Source organism: Cydia pomonella, chromosome 1, assembly GCF_033807575.1.
Source record: "Cydia pomonella isolate Wapato2018A chromosome 1, ilCydPomo1, whole genome shotgun sequence".
Lineage (NCBI taxonomy): Eukaryota > Metazoa > Arthropoda > Insecta > Lepidoptera > Tortricidae > Cydia > Cydia pomonella.
Genome location: NC_084703.1, coordinates 37801636 through 37826991, shown reverse-complemented (window position 1 = coordinate 37826991; position 25356 = coordinate 37801636). Strand labels below are relative to the sequence as shown.

The 25356-nt window shown below is 34.9% G+C and overlaps 1 protein-coding gene across 8 annotated transcripts in view; it reads right to left on the bottom strand.

Annotated features, from left to right (window-relative positions):
• LOC133522215 (uncharacterized) overlaps positions 1-25356 on the bottom strand; it is a 79955-nt gene that overhangs the window by 37731 nt on the left and 16868 nt on the right. For 4 of the 8 annotated variants that reach the window (XM_061857473.1, XM_061857482.1, XM_061857465.1 and 1 more), the window contains exon 2: positions 15578-16003. The exons of 3 other annotated variants lie outside the window; for them this stretch is intronic. In XM_061857473.1, coding sequence (XP_061713457.1) covers positions 15578-15885 — 308 coding nt within the window. In that variant the 5' untranslated portion in view covers positions 15886-16003. Of the gene's footprint in view, positions 1-15577; positions 16004-17206; positions 17280-25356 lie in introns of all 8 variants that reach the window. One more of the 8 variants, XM_061857491.1, reaches the window with a different exon arrangement.

Sequence of the window (25356 nt, the reverse complement as noted above, 5' to 3'; positions counted from 1 at the left end):
TGCTCCGCCTATTCAACAACAATAATTTTGTTAAGTGCATGATGGGGAACCTTATTTTACGCAAATTAAATTTATCCCACGGGTCTGGGCTTCTCGTACTCGTAGAGCCAGAAATAGTTTTCTTCAAGTTACATACACAACCAACTTGTGCTTTATTGTAATTCCTTTCGTTTTCAATATATTTGTCACCCACCTCTAATATCCTCGTTGACGTCTAGTAAGAACTGAATATAATGGTATCTATTCTACTAAAATCACTCTCCCAAATATTTTCTTGCCAGTAGCATTGAGAAATAAGTAAGCATAGAGTGCTCACTCCATACATAAGTTTTCTTAACCAAAACGACATCTAGCGTCAAGTAGCGGATGTCGCGACTTAATAACTAATATTAGAAGAAGAAGGAGTCGAAAATATAGTTCCGGTTAGTCCGGTTATAATATTATCTGAAAATTGTTGAACATTAAACTTTTTGTTCGTCGCCACAATTATTGTCAAGCAGCAGTTTCGATAAATCCACTACCTGACGCTAGATGTCGACTACGAAAATAATAAGCGTTTTGGTAAGAAAACTGATGTCTGGAGTGAGCACTCTATGCTTACTTATTTACACTTGGTCACTGGGAATTCATACTTATATCTTGATCTAGAACGAAGTTAGAGGGGGGTCGAAAATGCCCCAAACGGCTTCGAGAAAACAGGGTACGGCTGGGCCTGCTGTGTTTGTTATGCTGGACTTGGCTTGCAGATCTTACTCGTATACACGCCTACTGTCCTTTTAAAAATACTTTCCGAATCCAAAACATCAGTCGGACACTCGTAAAAAGTTTCATAGACTAGAGCGAGGTTTAGGTTTAGACTAGCAAGTACTTACATGCAATATTCTATACAATGTGGTATCTGATCAAGCGTTTGAACGCAGTTTACTTAGTAGTCGGCAATGTAACGTAAATTGCATGGAAGTTCTTGCTTGCTAAGTTCCATATGGTATGGAACTATGGATCTCAAAAAATTGCAACTTTAACAAACTTTTTTTTTTACAAGTGCTTTATAGCACGTGAGCCAGTACAAGCTATGGTATATTATATGATAGAGTACATCAGTCCCAAACAAACTATTATACTCTTAGTATTAATTACTCCGATCCCGATGCGAACCTCATGCGCTCGTGGTATGGTTCTCCTCCAGTTAGAATAATAAATATACCTTTTCGCACGTGTATTACACGTGTATGTTTTACAATGCCCTTTAAATTTTTAACATACGGACATATAGTGCGAGTTACCGCACTAGGGCGGTAAAGTAGCATAATAAGTACTGTAAAATATATTTACGACTCCTGTATCATACATACAAATATGTAGCATAGTAATATGCTACATATTAGTATGTTAAATAAGCCCTTGTTGTTTCCCTTTGAATCATTAGTATTATTAATGTATAAAAATAATGAGTCATCACTCAAAATACTCCGTACAACGTAGTACGCTCCGCGCGATGACGATGTGGCCTTCTGAGGGCGGGGATACTACAAAGCAATTACTGTCCAGCGTATGAACGGCAACGGACAAACAAACCTATTGTCTGACCCTAGCAAATGGCGCAATATGTCTAAATATTAATAGTGATTTATAAAAGGTTATCTACATCGCAGATTGAATATCTTTAGTATATATATCTTACCCAGTTGTAGGGGTACTTTCGTCTGTATGAATTCCAGTTTTATTTTTATACCCATGTAAATCGATTAAGCGCTCTTTCCTGGTTAGTTTTATTGGAAAAAAAGAAAAATAAATCAAAATACCAACCCACCCCTATCTTCATCCAGTCCATAACCCGACTATATTCCCACCCCGTAAAGCAAATTGCTGCCAAAAAGTAATTAATACTTAAAATAAGAAAATTAATAATTAACTCAATGTTCATAATGGATTTAATTTGATAATGATTAATAGCTTTGCAAATATCTCATTACAAGGGATTTTTTTTTGAAGTTAAGAATGGGTATAGTAAGTTATTCTTAAAAGATAGACGTAAAGATAAAGATATTATGTATCTACACACATATCATAAACCCTCTATGATGCCTCCAAAATCCGTAAATAATGGCCAACATTACGATAAACTGTTTTGTTACAACAGATTTCTTATCTGTGATGATGTTGTAATTGCTTCATAACTACATCAAAATCGATGTGTGGTTATACATTCAAATTTGGAACATCTCGGAAAAAAAAGCAATTCGATTTGACCTCTATTCTAATATCATTCGAGATGCCTTTTTGTTCGAAATGAAATGTCAATTGCTACAATTTAGGCCCCCGACTCTAGTTTATCTCTGAATTAAAAAAAAACTTTCATTTACCGTCATTTGACGTACAGTTATCTTTTAATTAGTTTTAAGTATAAAATGAATATGTTTTGTTGTTTTTAAAGTAACAATTGCAAAAGGTGCGTGTAAAATGAGCGATAAAAATATTTCGGTGACGTCACCACATATCCGCGAGTTCCGCCAAGAGAGCAAAGATGCTCAACGTTCGCTGTAATTTGGGTTAGTGAATATATCATAGAAAGTTTATAATATGTGTGTAGATAAAATAGTGTATGTAACTGTACATAATTAGGCATTAAAACACTAGTGTGATCATTTTAAGAAACTCACTTCGTTCGTTTCTTAAACCCACACTGGTGTATATTTGCCTTTTATTATGTAGCAGTCACATAAGCTACTATTTATTATTAAAGTAGGCATATTACAATGCGCTTATGAATATCAAATATGTAAAGCTACACCGGCTCTAACCCTACATACACCTCTGACTCGAGAATATTTGAAATTGGAGGAGGGTATCCCAATTGGACCGGTAAGAAACTCGGCGGGACACATCTTTTCAAAACATTACATCTTATAATTAACATGCATTAAATAAGAAAAAATACAATATAGATTACTATAGAAACCATGCAATTACATACAGTAGCTACTTTTCTTTATAGAAGAAATTTGTACGTACATCATATACCATCGCAGACTTTTTGGAGACCAATGAAAGAGAGACAATCCACTAACTTTAGAATCGTTTCCTTAGGAATCGCTCTTCATAAGTGAAAACCGGAAGAAAATCCGTTCAGAATTTTGTGTTTATCGCGCACATACAAACAGACAGACAGACGCGGCGGGGGACTTTCGTTTTATAAGGTGTAGGATGTCATCATCAGAGAGTACTTACTCATTCTCGTTTCCGATTTGACAAATGGGGAAGGATGTTAGTAAATACACATTCGTTCAATGCCTAAGGGCATTCCGAGAAGATGATTTAGTGAAGGATGACTTGTACCAAGCAAGTTCAAACGACGTTGACCGACGGATGAGATCACGGCCTGGCAGTAATTCAAATCGAACAAAGATGGTTAATTAGGGTTAGCATGTCATAACATCCTGAGACGGATCTCTGACCTAGGAGATCATTCCGTTTAACTTAATATTAATCAAACTCTTCGAGCAAAAAATGTATACATCCAGGGTGTTTTCTGTCTATTTTTTAATGTCATGTTTTCCTTGAAGGATGTAATTGTGTAGGAAAACTCCTTTGATTTATAATAGGTATCAAATCTATTATAGAGGATTCTATGGACAAAGCATACCAACCAATGAATAAACTTTTAGAACGGTGTCTAACACATCACCCAACTGGTACAATTTATTATTCAGTTTTTTTACATTAATATTGTCTAAGGATAAATTGCACTAGTTGAGCGAATGATTATTTCTGCTTGCACTGCCCAGTTTGTGATTTTCCAGCGTATCACCTGACTTAATAAATGTGACGATGAAAAAAATAGGAAAAAACAGTTTTGCGAACTTTCAATGAAAAGCATAATTCAACTTTTACTTTGATCAGAAAGATAGCGAATTTTAATTTTAACCGCAGGTTAAGGGCGATAAATTAAACCAGATATGGAAAATATCCATAAAATCATTAATTAGGAAGTTTTTAAGTTACACACTAATGTTCCCGTAATTAATTTTTGAAAATTTACCGAGCAGCAATGTACTGCAAACATTAGGAGATATAACATGACATGACATTTAATGATATATGAGTTTTTTATAGTAACTGCCAACGAGCGTTTTATAGACTGCAATGTATATAAAATAAGGAAACTCCAGGTCTTGATTTAAGAAATATTTTGTAAACTTGTTTGTAATCGACTGTTTGTTTCTTAAGATTTAGAAAAAAACTAGCAAGTCTAGTGGCCAAAGAGTAAAAAGTGTGTCAATACAAAACAAAAACATAAAAATGCATAAACCCTCAAATATTTGGTAAGACAATATAAGAGTTTCATAACATGTTTAGGAAACCTTTACAAGATTCTTTGCAATTTGATATGAATATATTTTTCATGGATGATCAAACGTATGTTATATCATATTTTTCGACTACTAAAAATATATGCCGAGTATAAAAAATCTAAAACAGTTTAATTTTATGGTAAAACTTACACAGAAATCTTTGATAAGCTTAGACATAAATGTTTGATCTGGCTAGCGATCTGAATTGCTTTGGACGGAAAGTATTTAGTTGCGCTCCGCATTCCTTTATGGTCCTGTATTTTATAATTTTCCAACGATATAGAAACATTCGTTATAATTTAATAATTTAAAGCCCAAAATATATATAAACAAATTAGCCAAGTAAGCAGAAAATAATCACTCGTATACTTTACTCATATACACCGTGTTTTTATTGAATTCCGTTAACTTCGGGGTATCGGTAAGAACGTTTAGGGAAACTAAATGGAATAGTTAATTTTCAAAGTAAAAACTTTAATCAATTTTTTAAATAATTTTTATTTTTATAAAAAGTAATTAAATGTTGCATATAGCGTTGTTGTAACCCGGGCATTACATTTAACTCAACCAAACAATTGAAAACTGTGACATATCAATGTCATTTCAAACATCAATCGTCCGAGATAGTATTTACGTTTAGTAGCAAATGTTTTCTCTCATACTAAACACTAATCAATATGTAAACAGGCCCTAAGGCAAGAGTACACGCTCGTAAGGGCCTTATAAGATAAAAATTAAATATTGATTATCTCCGAAATGGAGTTAATTCGAATACCAGTGTCTTTGAGAAAGTTACTTAATTTAAGCTCAGGGATATACAGGTATTGTAAAAAAACTTTACTGTACGACACTTATTTTTCAACTAAAATACGGGCACCAATTGGCGTGCACGATGGCAGCGCCGCTTAGCGTTCGCAACTACTGAGGACCTGTCAAATAATGAGCTCAACAAAATAAAGGTTATTCCTTAAAAATGTTTACTATAATACCTATATTACTTTAATTATTAGTTACCTATGTGCGGAATCTTTTCATTTTTAATGTTAAACACACTTGACTTTTGCTTTACTGAAAATAGTCAGAATTATCGGTGTATTTTATATTATTCGGTTAATTTTCTTCGTCGTTGTTTCGTTACGAATTCGATGAAAAAATGTATCTTTCATTATGTTTTGATAGCCCACTTCGTGATCCTCTTCCTGGGGATACGTATGATGCTTTCAAGTATAAAAGTTTTACCCTTCGTCACAGGTTTTAATCAACTCATTTTATGTTAAAACATATGTTCTTTCGCTTATCACGTTTGTTGTGACATACGATAGACAACTCTGCGTGCCAAAAGTGTATTTCTGACGGGCTTTCAGTAACTTTCATTATAACTAATATTACAATTACCTAAAGACTAGATAAAATGGTTAGCCAGCCGTTACGTTGGTAAGCCTGGAATAATACTATATGATATAAAAGCCTAATTTCTAGCTCGATGTTGGAACATATAAAGTTTACTATTACTGTTTCGTCCAGTATTATTGCAGTTTACCATTTATCAGCTATCATGACCTATTTTGATCGTAAATATGATTTTAAAGCAAAAAACGAAAAAACGAAATGGGGTTCGCTTGACGACTTCGGTACGGCATCGCTCGTCTCATTCGTCTTTCGTTTATTAATCTGTGTTCCTCACTCGTTCTTTATTCATCTTGTTTGTTTTTTGTCATGATCTTCTTTGGTCAAAGTCTGTAGCTTGTCTCTCTCTTAATAAGTCTAATTCGTTTTTCGTCACGCTCTTAGTTTCTACCTCTAGTTTAATTCATATATTGGAATATTTCGCATACTCGTATTTCAATATGTATAAGCCCGAGGCGTAGCGTAAACCACAACTTATTTCCCTTGTTAAAACAAAAAAATACTATTCATATTAATCGTGGCAAAGAGTAAGTTTTGAGATTTTATCTAAACGTTTGAAACACTCGACCGATTTTAATTATTAGTTGTTATGCAGTATAGTTTGATATAAACTTACCAAAAATTTTAGATAATATTGATGTCAGGTTTTGACGATTATGAGTGGACTTATGATAAAAATTATTCGTGATACATTTTAATTGTAAATAACTTAGGCCGAACACTGGATAGTTGGAAATACTCGTGGCATAAGTAATTATAATTTGATAATAATTCTACTACTAAATTACGTTGACGAAGATTATCAATGCCACGCAAAGTGAGACGCCATATTATTTTCAGGGAGCATTAAAATGGGAATCGTTGACCTTAATTATGCGCGAGGAATTGTAAAACAACAAAACAGCATTAACTGTAAAGCTGATACCGATAGTAGGACTCAAAACGTGCAACTCAGGCGAGCATTTATAAAAATACACCATGACATCATGGTGTGCGAGCGAGAGGGATAGTCATTTGTTTCTCTCTAGTGTTTATTATAAATACACGACGGCATGTATTCGATTCGTGTTATACTATGTACCAGAGTTCGTGCGGACGTGTGCGATTGATAAGCTTAGTACTATAGTCTTGTTTCTTTTTTTTTAATTATGAAGTGATGTCCATAGGAAATAGTATGGACGCACGTTTGTTTCTTGCATAGAAATGATTTATTTCGAGCTGAGCTTGAAACTAACCTAACCTAACATTGCAAACTCAACTTCGTAGATGATGTTGATATGAAATATATAGTTTATCTAATATAAAGAAAGCCGACAAGTGCGAGTCGGACTCGCCCACCGAGGGTTCCGTACAAATTTAACTTAATTTTTTATTTTATTGTTTACATATTCTGCAGTAGTTTCCCTGTACTTGGAGTGTACAAGCCACATATTTTTACTAAGACGTAGAATTTGTAAAGTTAGGACTTGTAGAGTTGGAAGCTTTGCTCCACAAGATCTGATAATTTTGTCCAATAGAATAAAATAGAGCTTTATGGTTTCTTCGTGGCAACATTTTACATGAAAATGTTTTTGGTGGGATAAGTATATCTTAAACCATGAAAGCCCTGCTGACTGTTATATCAATTTTAATACAATTCGATTTAAAAATACTTTAAGTAGGTATATGTTCCAATAATATATAATCATGTTATGTTCATGATTTGCTAAATCGATCGATCCAGGTATATACATATAAACGTGTCTCTACACTCTGCACATTGACCGAGATCCCGAGTGAAGTTCCTTCTCAGGGATGTTCTAATATGGTAAATTATTGAATTAGATAAACATTGAAAAAAATATATTTTAAAAGTTAAATAAATTCATATCAATCATCAATAAATAGGAGCATTCTGTATTAGTCGTTCACAATGTCGATATGATTAAAGTGATACTAGTGACATGACATGCTCTTTAATTACTGTGTATTTACAAACAGGCTGTTCCGAAGTATTAAATCGTAAATCGTTAATTTCTCCGTTAATAGTGTTAATACTATGGCGTTTAAAATGAGACTTTGTACGTAGGTTATTATTTAGAAATACCCTAATCGATATGTGTTGTATGTTATGGTAGTTCCTATGTCTACAGCATCATTGCATTGTCTATTTTGTTAGTTTGCTATTACACATGTAACGAATCTGTTAGTAGAAATACACGTGTGTAGCAACAATAATTATGTAAAACGTCAAGTCGTGATTGTTTACCTCGCTATGCCCCGCTAACATCACGAACCACCACATGTTGTGATCAACAAGTATGATTTTACTTTTCATCTGAATGACTAATTAGTTTTATTAAATTACTACCTCTACCGGCTATACCTTTATTAAACTGTGTATCAGTACAAAAACATTCAAATCAGAAAAATGAAAAATAGAGAGAAAATAAATGCTTAGGCAAGTAGGGTATGAGCTCATATACAAGCGCAAGTATAAGGTGCACGTAAATAATCAAAGGTCGTTTGAAAGAACGCCTTCTGCTGGCTACGTCTAGTCACTCTTTTAAGTAGGTATTGTTTTCTTTTTTTAATAAATAATACGTATTCGTTTTGTGTTTCAGGAACTTAAACTCGACTACAGTCAGTATCAAAAGTAGTAGCTTAGGGAAATAGCTCAAATGTAGTAAATCTACATCATAACATTTAATAACATAGTTAGTAATGACTACTTTCCGTGTATGTGTTACTGAGTTTTTGTGTAAAGGATGTTGTATACAGCAAAATTATAGTACATTACGATACAAGTGCGAAAAATAGGAAATTCGAAACGAGTGGCGATTTATTAAAACACGACCGAATGGAGTGTTTTAAATTCACACAAGTTGGGAATTACTTATTCGCACATGTATCGTACAACGTTTTACAGTACATATGGCCCTTTAAATGTTCGACACAGTAACGTAATATGCTAATTTTCGCACTAGTGCAGTAAAGTAGCACCATATGTACTGTAAAATAATATACAATTTAAAATAAACTGCCTGACTGCCTGTCTTTGAATGCGATGATAACATTTCGGGGTTAGATCTATTATGGTTAAAAAATATTACTAAAATTCTATTCAAATTACAAAACAATAATCAAGCTAACTAATAGCCATATCGATTTGCAAGTATGTTTCGTACAAAATACATTGCAATAAAATTATTTGGTTCCAGCGAGCTAATCTGAGGATGAACCCTGAAGATAGACAGTGGAACGCTTCGGTGTCTAGTAGTAAATTAAACCCCTTGAGATGGAGACATAAAACTCGACTAATTAGTTTTGACGGATCCACTTCTTAGTACTGCATTAAGTACAGTCGGTAACAAATAAGTACGTTATAAATAGTACATTGTGTAACGAGGGGGGTAAGTGAAATTTTGGTTACGAGGGTGGTAATTCCCGACAGCCGGAACCTGGAGGAAATTAAAGACCAGAGTTTGCAATATTCTTAGCCCCGGAGTTTCACACAATGTTTTTCACCACACTTGGGAAGAAAAAACCTATTTTTAAGCGTAATAATTCTTAAATACGGTGACATATCAAACATTCGTCCGCCATTTTGTAATTTCTTGGCAGATGAGGCATCGAAGGCACAGACCTATTCGGCATTCAGCCACGATTGAAAATTATGTAAAAATATTTTATACGGCTGTTAAATTAATCAAATTAATTAATTTTAAACATAAACAAAAATATTCAATTCGTCAGTATTTTAAAAGTAAAACTCATTTATGCTACTTGGTTTGTGTAGTGTTGTGAATTTAAGCTTCGAGGCGTAAACTACAAGGCTCGAGTCGCGACTGCTGAGTCTAGAAGTGTTGAACCTTAAAGCCTCGACCGTATAAGCCTCAAATTAATAAGTTCGCGTTGCTTCTTACGATCACAGAAACCTCGAGTCTTTAGGCTTCAAGCTTTAAAGCCTCCTAAGCTTTGAAGGTTTAAGTCTATAAGGTTTGGAGCATTTGAGTCTTAAAAGCTTCTAACAAATTAGATCAATCTATGCCATATTTGATAGTTATACAGGTTGCCCGTGAGGACCCCGAGCGATTTTAACAGCGTAATCCTGAGGTCATTAGAATTAAAAAAAATATTTTATAAATTTTTGTGAAATAGGGGAAAAAAGAAAAAATATATTTGGACTTTATCGCATTTTTGTTTGTAAAATATCAATTAGAATGGGTAAGCAATACCTCTAAACGTAAAGTTAAAGATTTATTTCGACTGAAGATCAATTTTATGAGTGACATAACCGTTTTTGCGATCTGTTAATCACTACACCCAGACATGACTACAAAGTAGCAACGTAGTTAGGTTCATAATATTCTTTAAAAAAAAACACTCGTTAAGGTTCTGAACCGTTTTTGAGCTCAAACCTTCAACGCTTAAGTCTTCAAAGCTTGAACCTTCAAGGTTTGCGAGTCTTTAAGGTTTCAAAGTCTTCAAGACTAGTCTTTTAACAACACTAAATAAGTGACATAAATAAATAAAAAACTATGACTCCCTAGGGAGTTATAGCTTTTTTTTCACAATCCATAACTTTCGCGGGAACAAAATAGGCGTTTGTCCTTCAGCACACCTGCATGAAATAAGATCTTTTTCGAGCAAGTGTGATGAAAGATATATTTTTTTCGCAGTAACTATTATTAATTATTTTTATTTAGAATTCCTGTTTTCTGTTTTATAGCTTGGTTCTACACCTTTCTGCTGGACAATGTTGGGCATTCGAACGAGTCATCAGCGCGTGACGATATGTAAGCTTTTGACTCTGACGTCATTTCATGTTATTGACCCGGTGCTTATACCTGGTCCGTGCACCTTGTATCACGATTGTGCTCCAATATTTTTAGTACACCCTCTTATAAAAATAAATGTAAGATTTCCTTTTATACGATGAATTTAGCGTTAGATAAATATAGTTTATTTTACAACGCACTTATGAACGTCAAATAAAGCTACACCGGATTTAACCTTACACCTCTGACCCGACAGAAAATATCCCTTCATTAAATCCCTCCTATATTGTAGAAGCTCATCCCGTTGACAGTTATTGGAGAAATGAGATGTATGTAAAATAATAAAGAACATACACCTCCCTTAAAGGGATAAAGAAGGGGAAGGGGTTAGGGGGAAGGGATAGGGGGGATAAGTTCGCCTTTGTACTGCTTATCCTGTGCCATATTTATATTTTGTATTATGTACAATAAACAGTTTATACTAACATACATACATACATTCATTGGACTGCTTGTACTTTAATTTTTAACGATGTTGTCAATCTAAAAATGTTTGACATTATTCTCCAATCCGGTTTTAAAACTGTATAACGCAATCTAAGTTTTTAACCTGAAGCCATGATCACGGTAAATAAAAATAATAACCGTAATAGCCATAAGAAACGTTTATGTAATGTGAGGATGTATAATTCGACAAACCTCAATAACATAACAAATCACCATAAATACTTAGGTATTTTAGAAGAGAAGACTACTTTTAGCATTAATATTAATAGTACATTGTGCAACGAGGGGGGGTAAGTGAAATATTGTACGAGAGTCTATATATTCGCGACAGCCGCAGGCGGGAGTAAAATACACGAACCAAAAAAACATTAACACGTATACTACTAAAACGGGATCCCACAGAAAACCACACCCACAAAAAACTGAACGTCAGCTCTTATTACATGACTTAATCAGTACCCCTAGTGTAAATATTTTCGACAGCGAAACGTGACGTACGCGTTTGCGTTAAGTGTCATTTTGTATGAGATTTTTGACTTTCCAAAACGTCCCGCTTGGCGCGCTGTTCAAAAACCCATACAAAATGAGACTTAACGCAAACGCGTACGTCACGTTTCGCTATCGACTAAAATTACACTAGGGGTACAGGTAAGTACACTTTGGGATAAAATCTAGATGTAGCTAGGTATCGATTATATGACGATTCTATTCGTTTTCATTATTTCAAAACGCTGTAAATGCGGCCCACGATAGTATCTATATTTACTTTAGCTGGATAATTAAGCAATACTGCGTTTGTCTTGACATTAGTAGATAGATAGCGACTCTTATCTTGTAAAAATATTGACCCATCTAGTCATTCACAATTTCCACGAGAGTTATATGTATTTGTGAATTGTTTTTGTTTTGTATACCATGACTCAATCGGTCCTAGATATAAAGATTAATAGGGTAGGTACTTTGGTGAAACGGACAATGGCCTGCAAATAGCAAAATTGAATCAACAATTGGCATAGCGGCGTAATCAATTACTCGATCACCTCTACCCCGGCCGGTAAACAAATCGACGCGAGCGTGATGTCATATGTGCTGTGCTGTTGACCGAAACGGCGCAGGAGCATGCCTTTTAGTATTTCCTTCGTTGTTGTTCTCGTAAAATATTATACTATTTATAGATATTTTTTTTAAAGGGGCATTAGATCAAATTATAGACCTAGTAGAGGAAGTAAGTGCAGTGAGTATGCACTTTTGTCTCTTGCGATGTCACTTGGCACGTTTGTTCTTGACGAGATTAACACTTGGCTAACACCCAAAAAGAGTGGGGGAAAGTCGGTTCCGGCGATCCAGTTCTAGCTCTATTTCTACATCTTAAAGCTATAAGAGCAAGATTGGTATAAAAATCTGGGAACAGGAATTCATTTATGAAATAATCGTTTGACCTTTTCATACAAATAATAATAATTTATACACAAAAATTATAATGACTACTAATATTACAAGGGCAATAGTAACTCTGTTTGTCAATCTGTTATCTCTTCACGCTGAAACCGCTGAACCGATTTAGATAAAATTTGGCATGAGATAGATAAGGAAGGTCATAGCATAGTTTTATCAATCATCATCAGCATCCCACAAAGACGAAGTTGCGGGCAAAAGGTAGATATATATAATTTTCATTATTCGTGCTAAAACCCATTTTTTTTATGAAAAGGTAAAGGTTTATTCGTAAATGAATTCTTCGTCCTCAATTTATAAAATGAAAATAAACTTAACCTTATAAATATGTATACAGGTAGATGTAGGTCGCGAACTGCACCACGAGAGACGTCTTTTCTCCATACATTTTTGGGAGTAGCAAGAGTTAACAATGTCTTAGATAGGGCATTCGGTCAGCTAAGTATGACCCAGAGACCAATTGTGCCAAGTGACGTCGCCTAGGACAAGAGTGCAAACTGCTCCATACATTTCTGCACTTACTTTCCCCACTTAACTAAGGTTTCCGCCATTAAACGTTTTACAGATGCATATCATCCCATTCGTTGCTGTACTCGTAACCCAACGCGTTAGCAAACTTCGGTTAAAATTTGTCTTTTCCTAGTAATCATAATAAAATGATCTACTGACAAACTATTATCAATGGCATTTTAGATTTGACAGACTTTTGATTAACTAATTACATTATTGTCTTTATTTCAGATCAATTGTCATAACTAATCGCATATTAGTAAGGTGCCATGCCCTTCGCAGCCATAGAATAAGATAATGATGACAAATAGACAGCAAAACCTATGCATTTTCATTTCGCCTATCACGATTATGGGATCGGACGGTGATCCCATGTGTAACGGTGACGGTGATATGGTAATTATATGGCTTCAAGAACACTCGTTATGATATGAAATGTATTTAAAATTGGTGTCCATTACGACTGAAAGATGTGTATTATTTGCAGAAACATGACGTTTGCTTTATGCTATGAAATATGTTCCATCGGGTAGCATGAGTGAACGATTCCGGCCTTCAAAGACCTGCTTTGACCTCAGTGCAAGGCCGAGGGCTGAGCTGCAGGAGGGCCGTGATCGGACAGTGACTCTAAAGTAGAGTTCAATAGAAACGGCGAATAACATTAACAGCACCAATTTACCTTCATTACTTCGTAATCACACACTTTTAGGGAAACCTCTGATCTTATCAACAGTTTATATGTTTTTCTGATGAAAAGGTCCTTATTCACATGAATCATAAGGACCCTACTATGATGGAAAGCCACATATGCTAAACATTTTTATTTGGTATATAATTTTTTAGTCAAAGTCAATTATTAATATTTCAGATGAGTTGGATGGTTGTCGTTTTAATTTAGTTTCATTTAATAAATAATTATATTTCAGTGAAAAACACCTTCGTAAAATGTTAAGGTTTTGCCAAATTCTAACAAATTCTATCATATTTGTTTACATTATTTGATTTAGATTTATTAATTTCATTATACAGATTACATTATAAATTGCAGGCATGCCAATCTACATGAATTCATATATTATGATCGTCAAAACAGATATACAAAAACATAAACCAAAAAATATCAATTCAAAAATTAAATAATTACATTTTAAAATAATGTCAAGATAGTATCTCCTTTAGAGGATCGTCTAAATATATACATCGTTCATAATTTCACTAACAGAATACAACGGTCTATCCAACAAAAAATCTCTCAATCGGCGTTTGAATGTCTGATCACACAGTTCACTTCTTATGTTGTCGGCTGGAAGTTTTTCATAATAAGTAGGTCTTATCACACGAGGGTTTTTTGAGAGATATGCTGGTATATTGTTTCTAACGAACATAATGATTTCAAAAAAATATAAGGCAAACTGCGTCATAATGCGATGTTCTACAAACAGATCGTCTGCGTCATAATGCGATGACCTACACGAGTGTCTAGCATTCACTCCGGCTAGGATACTTAGTGCTCGTTTTTGTCCCGTATTATTGTCTCGTAAGATATTAATGAGTGGAAATGCGCATAGTACACGGATCTTAAGGCGTACCGAGATATAAGGGGTTTTGGTTTCCGCAGTGCAAAAACGGCACTACTTAATCTAGCACAGAGTTTATCCACGTGACTTTTCCAATTTAAGTGGGAATCTATCATCAACCCTAGAAACCGATTTTCATTACAAATTGTCATTGGGATATTTGCAAAACAAAGAGGCACTTCAACGTGACGTCCTGAGAAAAGCATTATCTTATCCCTTAGAGTGGTAGGCCGTCGACTCCCAACCGATTATGTCATTTAAATTTCAAATTTGATTGTTACAACTGCCACTTGAAGAGTTAGACTTTGTTATATTCAAAAGCAATCCATTTGAAGAGAACCACTGCTGCAGCTGCACACACGTCTCATTAACCTTTGCACTGAGTTCTTCATACGTCTGGGCACTAGCAATAACTGTAGTATCGTCAGCGAACAGCACAGATAGGCCTGTGCTAATGGCGGACGGAAGGTCCTTTATAAAAAGTGGAAATAAGGTTTTTCCAAGTGCTGAGCCTTAAGGGATGCCAACGTCGACAGTTCCATTCCAACGTCAGAATCGTATCGTTGACCGTTTGCGGTTAGCTTAACAATTTGTGTTCTATTGGATAAAAAAGATTTTAATTAATTATACGCGTTATATGTGATTCCATAATTATATAATTTGTTTAAAAGAGGTTTGTAATTTCTACTGAACTCCACTTTTATTATTATTATTGCGTCCTTAATATTAAGTCGATTTTTAAAGCTCCGCTTCACTGCATTCTGCCAATCATTTTAAATCTAAAAATTCCGTCTTCACATGCTACACGCGTACAATTAAAACGTAATAAGAACTACACCTTTGTACTCCACATCTTGTGTATTTTTTTTAATATATGGAAATTGATAGCGTGAACATACTTGTGTTTGTAATAAATAAGTTATAATATGTTGCACCGATAATTCAACTGGTCATTACAAAAAAAAGTACATTTAATTTGCTCCTGTGGATTAAATAAAATAAATCTTACCTTGCCAAAGTTCCTTTAAAGACTCCATTAGATTTCGTAGCATAGACATGAATGACGTCAGCTATGAACGGTTCACTAGTCTCTAACGCGATGGTCTGCTGTTCGCAAACATGGGGCTCTATTCCGCACGATAAGGTGGACCGTTTGGTCGATGTCGCCCGAGGATAAGTGTGAGGGCGAGCGGAACTAAACACCGCGGCTGACATGTCTTCGCTTCTCCTGTGCTTCCTAGAGCACAAAGCACTCGCAGCATTCTTCAGTTGTGTTTGGAATCTGTTTCGCGGGGTACTCAAAATACCACCATCCATCTTCGGACACAGTTTAACTGCACTTAGTGTATGTTTGAATCCATATTTATCGTGTTACACAGCACTTGATAGTTTAATGTTTGACACAGCGTTTTATCCATTCGCGATGGGACGGTCACTAGTAATCGATAAAATTTATGAATACAGCCTTACGGATAAAATATGAGTTAGGGAAAGCGTTTTTAATAAAGAAAAGACCCATACAGATTTATTCAAATTTGTTAAAGATAACTAACTCTACGGAACGGTGACGCACAAAGTAGTAGATCAAATTTGCAATAATCACCCTTGCATGCTACACTCGTTAAATCATAACGTCCGGTTAATAGTTGATACTACATTACTAGAAGCCTTTACAAAAAATGACCTTTTGTAACACAAGACACCTAAAAGTTTCAAGTTTGTCATCGTGTTGTAGTCTCACTAGTCATCGAAACGTGGGTGAATTACCTACTCAAAAGGATTTGCACACTTTTTTGTTACAAGATTCTATCCTTGACGGGAAGTTGATGGAATACCAATTAATAAATCTCGAAGCATTTACAGATCAATCAAATATTCCTTAAGTTAACCCATGCCTGATTTTTTGCTTTTGGAATATAATATAGACAGAAAAGGACGTACAGTACTCGACTTTAAGCGTAGGTGAGAACGATGCGTATTATATTAAGACCGTAATAGTCATTCAATAAAGATGATTCGTGATATACATAATTAACTGTTCATCACAGCAGCATGCAACGCATTTCGTACGTATGTAAACTAGCTAGCTACTTAAGAAATTAGCTTTACCATACTAGCTAATGGTACTAGCTAGTATGGTAAAGCTCATTTCTTTTGTAGTCGCGATGCGTTACGTACTGACGCGATAAATATAGAGACAAAGGTCAGACAATCAAAGTTGATCGTAATATAGGCCAGGTAGAGAGGGCATCAACATATTTCAATAGTGACATTATCTAACATCACATTTCTGGTTGAAGATTATATCCATAACCAATCCAGATCAAATCCATACTCTGTTATTACAATCTGAATACGCATAAGACATTAGTAATACAATTTATAGGTATTGATCGTCCATCATTTGCCTAAGAATAAAAAATAATTCGCTTGGCGGGCTGGTTTATGTATTAGTAGGTATAACAACAGTTACAGTTTTAATAAATACATTACTGCCACTAATGTCCTCCCTTAACCCATGTTAATGTACATGCATACGGATAGATGTTCCATAAATGTATAAGTTCGCTATCGCACTGTGGAAAATGTTAGCAACCTAATTATACTCGTACTTAAATTAAAATATTAATGAACCTACCAATGTTCTGCTGGTACAAAAACAACACATAATGTAAATATTTAACTCAATTCATTTTATTTTATCCACAAGGCTGTCAATAAAAATGTAATTTCGTAAAGGTCTTGTATGTATAGTATTGTCCCATTGTATTCAACTGTATATTCGTCAGGTGACAACCAATACTCACTAATTACTAAAAAATAATAAAACAATAATCAACCTTATTATGTAAAATAAGATTGATTTATGTTTAATTATTTTTTAAGTAATTAGTGAGCTTTGCTTGACACCCGTACCCCTAGTGTAAATTTATTCGATAGCGAAACGTGACGTACGCGTTTGGGTTAAGTCTCATTTTGTATGGGATTTAGAAACAGCGCGCTAAGCGGGACGTTTTGGAAACTCAAAATCCCATACAAAATGACACTTAACGCAAACGGGTACGTCACGTTTCGCTATCGAATAAATTTACACTAGGGGCTCTGACGTTATGTTGTAACAATAATTTTTAATCTTATCTAAATCGTCTTCATCGGTAACCGTAATATACTATAAATAAATGCACAACAAATAATAAATTGTGTTCAGTTATAAGATCAGTATAGAATCACTTATTTTCATCACACTTGCTCGAAAAAGATCTTATTTCATGCAGGTATACTAAAGGACAAAGGCCTATATTGTTCCCGCGGGAGTTATGTATTATGAAAAAAAAAGCTATAACTTTTTAATTCTGTCACTAATTCATACGAACCATGACTTAATGACGTTTAAAATTTAATATTTTTGTTTATGTTTAAAATGATCTTATTTGATTAATTTAACAGCCGTTTAAAATATTTTTACATAATTTTCAATCGTGGCTGAATTCGATACCTAACCTGTCAAGAAAATACAAAATGGCGGACGAATGTTTGATACAGCCTGGCGCAAGTAGGAACACAAAACAATTTGTATGGGATTTTGCCTAAAACTAATGGTGGATAATGCCATCTCATTCTCTTAGTTTATCCATCTTACTTCATCTAATAGTCGCCATTTTAATCTTCTCTGTGGTCATATTGTGTTTGCAGGAGCTTCAAAGATAACTGTTAGTTTTTGAGTTTTTCTTCGTGTTTTTGTTCTTAATTTGTGTTATAATTATATAAAAATAATTTATAGAAACGGATTGTGCATATTTACAAAAATGCCACCAAAGAACATTATAGAACCTGTGTTATTTGTGGAATTCGTGCCTACCGATGTGAAAATAAAGAAAGGCAGTTTATGGCGAGATTTCCTTTGGATCCTGACCGGTAAGCAAGAAATTAGATCCCGTGTAACGTGAACACACGATTGTATGCTTTATTCGTTAAAAACTTTTAAAAATTGTTTTGTTCGTAACACTAGTGCTGCTCTTAGTAACTATCGATTACTTTCATATTTATTTATCAGTTGCAGGCAGTGGGTGAAAATTATAGGGAACGAGAACCTGGCCTATATTCCAATTTAAAAATTACACCAAGTTTGTTTGTGGTGATCACTTTCAACCCAATTGTTTCAACAGAAAGAAAAGCCGTCTACAAAAAAGGTTAGCAATAGTACATTTGTGCCCTGAGCATTATGCCGACTGCGCTGAGAAGTTAGCATTAATGTTTCCGTTTTATTACTACGCAACGAATGTCGTAGCCAAAATGACGGATTTTCTTTGCGAGAAGATAACACTGCCGACTTCTTAAAAAAGGCCGAGCAAGGTGGCACAGCAAAATAGGTTAATGTTTGTAATATTTAGTAAATAAAATACTTTGACATAAGGTTATTTGTTTTATTTTTGTTTTTTTTTATCGATAAAAATGATAACTTATGTATCATCCGAGCGGTACCACGGATAATTTATCGATAAATGCTTGGAATGCGTGCGTACAGCACTATTCGTTTCGCTATGTTGGCACTCACGTTGCTTGACTCAATTTTGACGTTTGACGTGTGTCCTATTGTGCGTGTGTCACTAGACTTATGCCAAATTGATTCCACTGGTCAGTAAGAAAGTCCCGTCTCTTAAAACGTAGTGGTTATATTCTCTTTGGTTTGATATGTCACCGTATTTAAGAATTAGTACCTGGGCGACCGAGCTTTGCTCGGTTATAACTATTTATTGTAATATGGTGGTGTATAGGTGATTAATCTACATAAACTTAAAAAGTAAAATGTGAACTGACAATTATTATTAATTACAATCGATTTCAACCTTACAGCACTTGTCACAGAGTAACGCCATCTATTGACAATTTCTCTTATTACATTGCTCATTTTTTTACTAAATTAAACTTGTCTAAAACAATAAAAATGTATATAAACTTGAACATATAAAAAAAAACAAAAGTTAGTCACCGGGCGAGATTCGAACCCGTAACACTCGTTTCTAGCCGTCCGCGTCTTAACCCGCTGGACTAGACGGACAGTGACCGGCAACGTGAAATTAGCGACCATATTCTGCGTCGAAAGAATAACGCATGAAAACTCGAAAACACGCGTTTTCCCAAACATAATACTAATCTAGATCGATTGTATTCCCCCAAAAACCCCCATATACCAAATTTCAGCGAAATCGTTAGAGCCGTTTCCGAGATCATAGTAATATATATATATACAAGAATTGCTCGTTTAAAGGTATAAGATTTCGCTTAAAATTTAGTTTTTTCTTCACAAGTGTGATGAAAAACATTGTGTGTAACTCCGGGGGTAAGAATATTGCAAACTCGGGTCTTTAATTCCCTCCAGCCTGCAGCTGTCAGGAATTACCAGCCTCGTATCCAAAATACTATAGTTATCATCTTTTTAGTGTTACTCTTTTGATAGTTTTACGCTAAGACGTGTTGGTATTAGTTTTCCTGATTTATGTCAATAATCATATCATAGTCATATTATACCTACTGCTAGTCGCGGTCCAGTTGGCGAGCGACCGTCCGACTGCATGGCTGCACCAAGTCGTTGACTGGTGCTAATACGACACTTAAACACACCAGGCGGCGATACACGTATTTAATACTTTTTACAATAACCTTGGATCTAGCTGAAGTATTGTTAACAGACTTATTTGCAGTAGTTGGTAAATAATCACATCAATGTCAATTGATTGTCGAGCAATGCGGACCACTCGAAATGCATGCGGATGAAAATTAAATTATCATAAGGCCACGGGTCTTTTGATGTTCACTTTGCTAGTATCAGGTCGTTGCGTAGGATATATTATGATGCGTAGGTGTTCGCGCAAACAAAGAGACGCGCCCTCTAGTCTCTACCCCTCTTGCTCCACGAACGGATAGCCGCTACAATCGGAGAGAGGTAAATGCAGTATGTAGGTAGCGATAGCACGTCTCCTATCATTACCCTTCAGGCCATCTACAATTGCCTAAAGGCTGTAAAATAATCTGTATACGAGTATTTAAATCTTAGCGGTTGACATACTACCTAGAGTAGCTTACCATATTAAGCCATACAGGGATTATAGGCGTTTTCATGTTCACATAAAAAAAAACATGAAAACCTATCAACAAAATTGATATAAATAGAACAAATACTTATGCAAGCGCTGTACACTTGAACAGCGGTACACTGCACGCGAGAAATGGAATAAAGCCTGGATCTGGTCTACTTATGGGTACCTTTATGATTCGTAGCTTCTACTTTAATTTGTAGCTCTGTTGGTCTTTCAATCTACGAATGTTCCTAAAATTTCAGTTTCAATTGCAATCAATTTATCGATTACCCAACCACCGTCTGAGTCTAGTTTTATTTCACCTATACATATAACACGCTTAGTTGATGTGGATATAATATTATCGTTTTGTTTGCGATAGTATGTTTCGAATAGGCTTGCGGAAGGCTTCGCGGGCCGCGGGGTCAGTGGCAGGGGCGCGGGGGCGAGGCGTGGGCGAGCTGACATCACCACCGGAGCCGATCTTACATCACCCGCGGTCTCCCACCGGCCGCGCGCCGCTGCCACTCCACATCGACCGATTATCGGCACACCGATCGACAATTTGTAGCTATTACCTAGTCATGTTAAAAAACTATTCATTGTAGCAGCAAGCTTTTAATTAAAGCGCATAGTATCGTATTAAAAACGCAATACCGCGTGCATAGTTATTATCCTACGATTTTGCTTGTTATTTTGTTAGGCGTATTTTTGTTGACTCTTCAGTGGTTTAACATTCCTATTAAATATGATTATATATGATTTGCAACCTATTTTTTTAATAGATCCATCTAATTACACATATGACGGGAAATGTATATTATCGACGTCGTCCACAAAGGGATTAATGCAAAGTACTGATAGTACTGATATAAGCTTTTGATTTTATCGATTATTAATTATAGGTTTAAGGCAAACGAAATGTAAGGCATCCCAGACCACAATTATCTGTCTGCTGCTGGTGGCTGTCTTTGTACGGATCAAATCGAACAGAAAATTAGGCCCATTAAACTGGTACTTAATTCATGAATGTTAATATTTGATAATTTCTTGAATTAAACCATTGGGCAAACAAATAAGCAATCCTGTAATCCTAACCACGCCAAATACTTCTTTATTGACAGATTACAGATATTTGCTTCTGAGTCATGGGTGTTTTCTATGTATTTATCTATATACATATATGTATATCGTCGCCCAGTGCCCAGATTGCCCCCAAGTATTTATTTTATTTATTTACTCGTTACCAGCCCCTAAAGTAATAAAGGATAACGCTGGTATAAATGTATCTCATGCCTCATGCCCTTATTTTCTATATCACGATGGTAATATTATATCACAAGATAGCGTACGGCCTGCCTGGTGTAAAGCGATTGAAAGCGCTTGCATCTCCAGAAGCGCGCTGTCTTAATTAGGTAAATGAGCATCTATTCAATCAAATGAGTATTATAATATAAAGCAAAAAGCGATCTTTTACATTAAATATTCCCACGGCAATGATGTCAATTGGTTTATCAATCACGGCGAGACGGATGCCGAGCCGCAGCTTGTGATGTGGGCGTACCAACCATTCACTTCTGCCTCTAATCGAGCGGCGGGATGCACAGAACAATTCAATGTAATCTTCTACACGTTCCTACTGTTCCTATAGTCGCGCATGCGTGCAATGTACTTTGTATATAGATATTCACTCACGTCAATTGCCTTTATAGATCCTGTTGTTTAGAAAGCGGGTTTTATGATTTACATTTAAGATCCTATAAACCCAATTTAAGACTTGTAGTCGTTAAGAATTTCTAATTTGTCATTATATTAGTAAGGAATACAATTGTAGGGTGAATTGCATGAAAATATGTACCTTTAAGTGTATTTACTGTCCCGTAAAAACACGGATTCTTTATAAAAATATTTTGAAAATAAAACACAATGGAGTTAAGGTAATGTAATAAAAGTAACTCTTCTGATTCAGATAAAAATATTTTTATAACAATTCTATTTTTTTCCTTTATACCCGACTGCCAAAGGAGGGAGGATAATGTTTTTCGAGTGTTTGTAAGTATGTATGTATGTATGTCTGTTTCTTTGTTGGCTTTGTGGCGTGGTACTTACATAATAAACTACAATATTTTCGTTAAATAAAAACAACTAAAAAGTTATAAAAAAAATATTACAAAAAAAACCCGACTGCACACTCAAAAGAGGAAAACAAACCCCTCAAGAATATTGTTTAATCAAATGCTAAAACCAAGCCCCCGCCTGCGATACTTACCATCAACATTTATAAATTATAGATAATATTTAGAATAAGTTTTTATTTATTTAACTATCGATTACGAACACATTTCATAGTGCCTTTTATATTGTTTAAACGGTATTTCAAAGCTTTGTTTTAGCATTTGATTAAACTATATTCTTGTGGGGCTTGTTTTCCTCTTTTTCGTGTGCAGTCGGGGGTTTTTTTTAATAATAATTTAAAAAAATAGTAGTTTTTTTCTGTAATGCATGCAGTCACTTCATATACTCAACGATTTTCAGACGGGTGCCTTTTTTGACAGGTCGGTCGTTACATATCCAAGGATGCATAAAACCCAGTACCTATACTATATGCGATCGGCGCGGTTGCTTATGTGAATATGTGTGTGTGTGTGTGTGTGTGTGTGTGTGTGTGTGTGTGTGTGTGTGTGTGTGTGTGCGCGCGTGTGTGTGTGTGTGTTCAAGAACCAAATACAATGAATGTAAATAATATATATATATATATATATATATAGGAGATCGCCCCCCTAAGTAACTAATAAATATAAATATATATATATATATATATATATTTATTAGTTACTTAGGGGGGCGATCTCCTTTCTGTATTTTAAGTAAATGTGCTTTAACCAGCTTCATGAATTTTAGCAACGGCATAGGGCTCCTTAGTAGTGGTGGGAGATCATTCCAAATTTTTGTTGCTGCGTACTTGAATCCTCCCCTAAAAAACTTGGTCCTATATTTAGGGTCAAGCAAGAAGCAAGGAATGATTTCTATGACTTCTCACTGACTTGTTTCCATCGTTTACCCACTTAATTTTTTTATAAAGATAAGGTGGTTTCTGTTAAAGTTTAATCGTATATTACTCAGTCCTTATAAATTCTTCTTTAAGTTCAGTACGAATTCGTTACTACATTCGTTACTCAGGGATAGTTACGGAGAATTTTATCCCAAGATTGATTTAAAATATTAGTAGACATACTGTTTATTATTTTGGCACACCTTTGCACAACTATCAATTCGATAAATACGTCTACAGATAGTTTGTTTTTGGTTTTGATGATGAGTGATGTTAGTGGTTTTAAAATTCTCAGGGTGAGTAGCGGCGAAATTCTCAGGCAATCGTTTCATTATCGTACATAGCGTAATCAATAACATTTGGTTTTATTTTGCTTCTTAGAAATTTACACGGTTTTAATAGTACATTACGATACAAGTGCGAAAAATAAGAATTTGTACCTACAGATATCGTACAACGTGTTACAGTACATATAATGTGCTAATTATAGCACTAGTGCGGTAAAACAGCATATTATGCACTGTAAAACAATATGTGACACGTTTGACGATAAATATTTTTTAGAGTATTATTTCTCATTTCTCCGTTTCGTGACGTAACTAAACCGATAAAATATGTCTACCTACATTCAAAATAATTAGTGAATATTGTTAATTATGTTTTATTTAAAACCATAATGACTAGATATATGACTAGAAGTAGAGTATCCAAAACTATATATGCTAAATTAAAGAAAAGAGAAGCAGACAAAGACGAAAACACTACTAATAAAGCGTCAGTTTAAATGATAATATCGCTGAATACTGCTCCCCCTTTGAGAGCCTTCGTTTTTTAAGTAAACTATAGATGCTCAAATGGTGTCGATATACTTTTAATGGGGCCGGTGACCACAGTTCATTGCATTAATCAATGAAATTCAAAGGAAGTTGACTAAGTTCGGTTGAGTTACACGGTCGGCATTTGCTTAAAAGGAAGTGAATCCTAATTAGTCATCTTCAAAAATAAGACATCAGCTCTGAACCTGTACTGCTTTCAATTCCACAAGCAACTCAAGGATATCCAGGAAAGAGATAAACAAATTTGTAAGATAGCTTTTCCCAAAATGGGAAGGCATACAGCAATAGTTTTAGGTTTTTAGCATAATATAGCCTGTGCGGAAAGAGAAGAGTCGTAGAATGTATGGGTTCCCTTACATTCCACGACTCTTTTTCTTTCGCACAGGCTTATGCCAAAAGATTGTGCATTTACGCATGTACAGTCAGCATCAAAAGTAGCGGATGAAACAACGCGCCAAAAGTATCTGATATTCTGGATAACTTTTCCAAAAATAGATAAATATCTGAAATTCGCGTTCAAAACTATATCTTATACAGTCTTAGTTGTTCTATATTAAAGACATCACTTTTTGTTAGGCTGTTACAGAATGATGCTGACTGTACAATGAATACGTGTATGTAAATTACGCATACAACATAATAAAGATTTACAATAGTAGATTTATAAGATAAAATAATAATAGAACGGGTGAATTAACAAGTCAAAGACCCGGAAGTGCTCAGTGATTGAAGAAGAAGATACTCCTTAAGTTGGCCAGTGTAGTAGAAATCATATACGCATACACCGTTTACAATGGACGAGGTCACGCATTGTGGCATATAC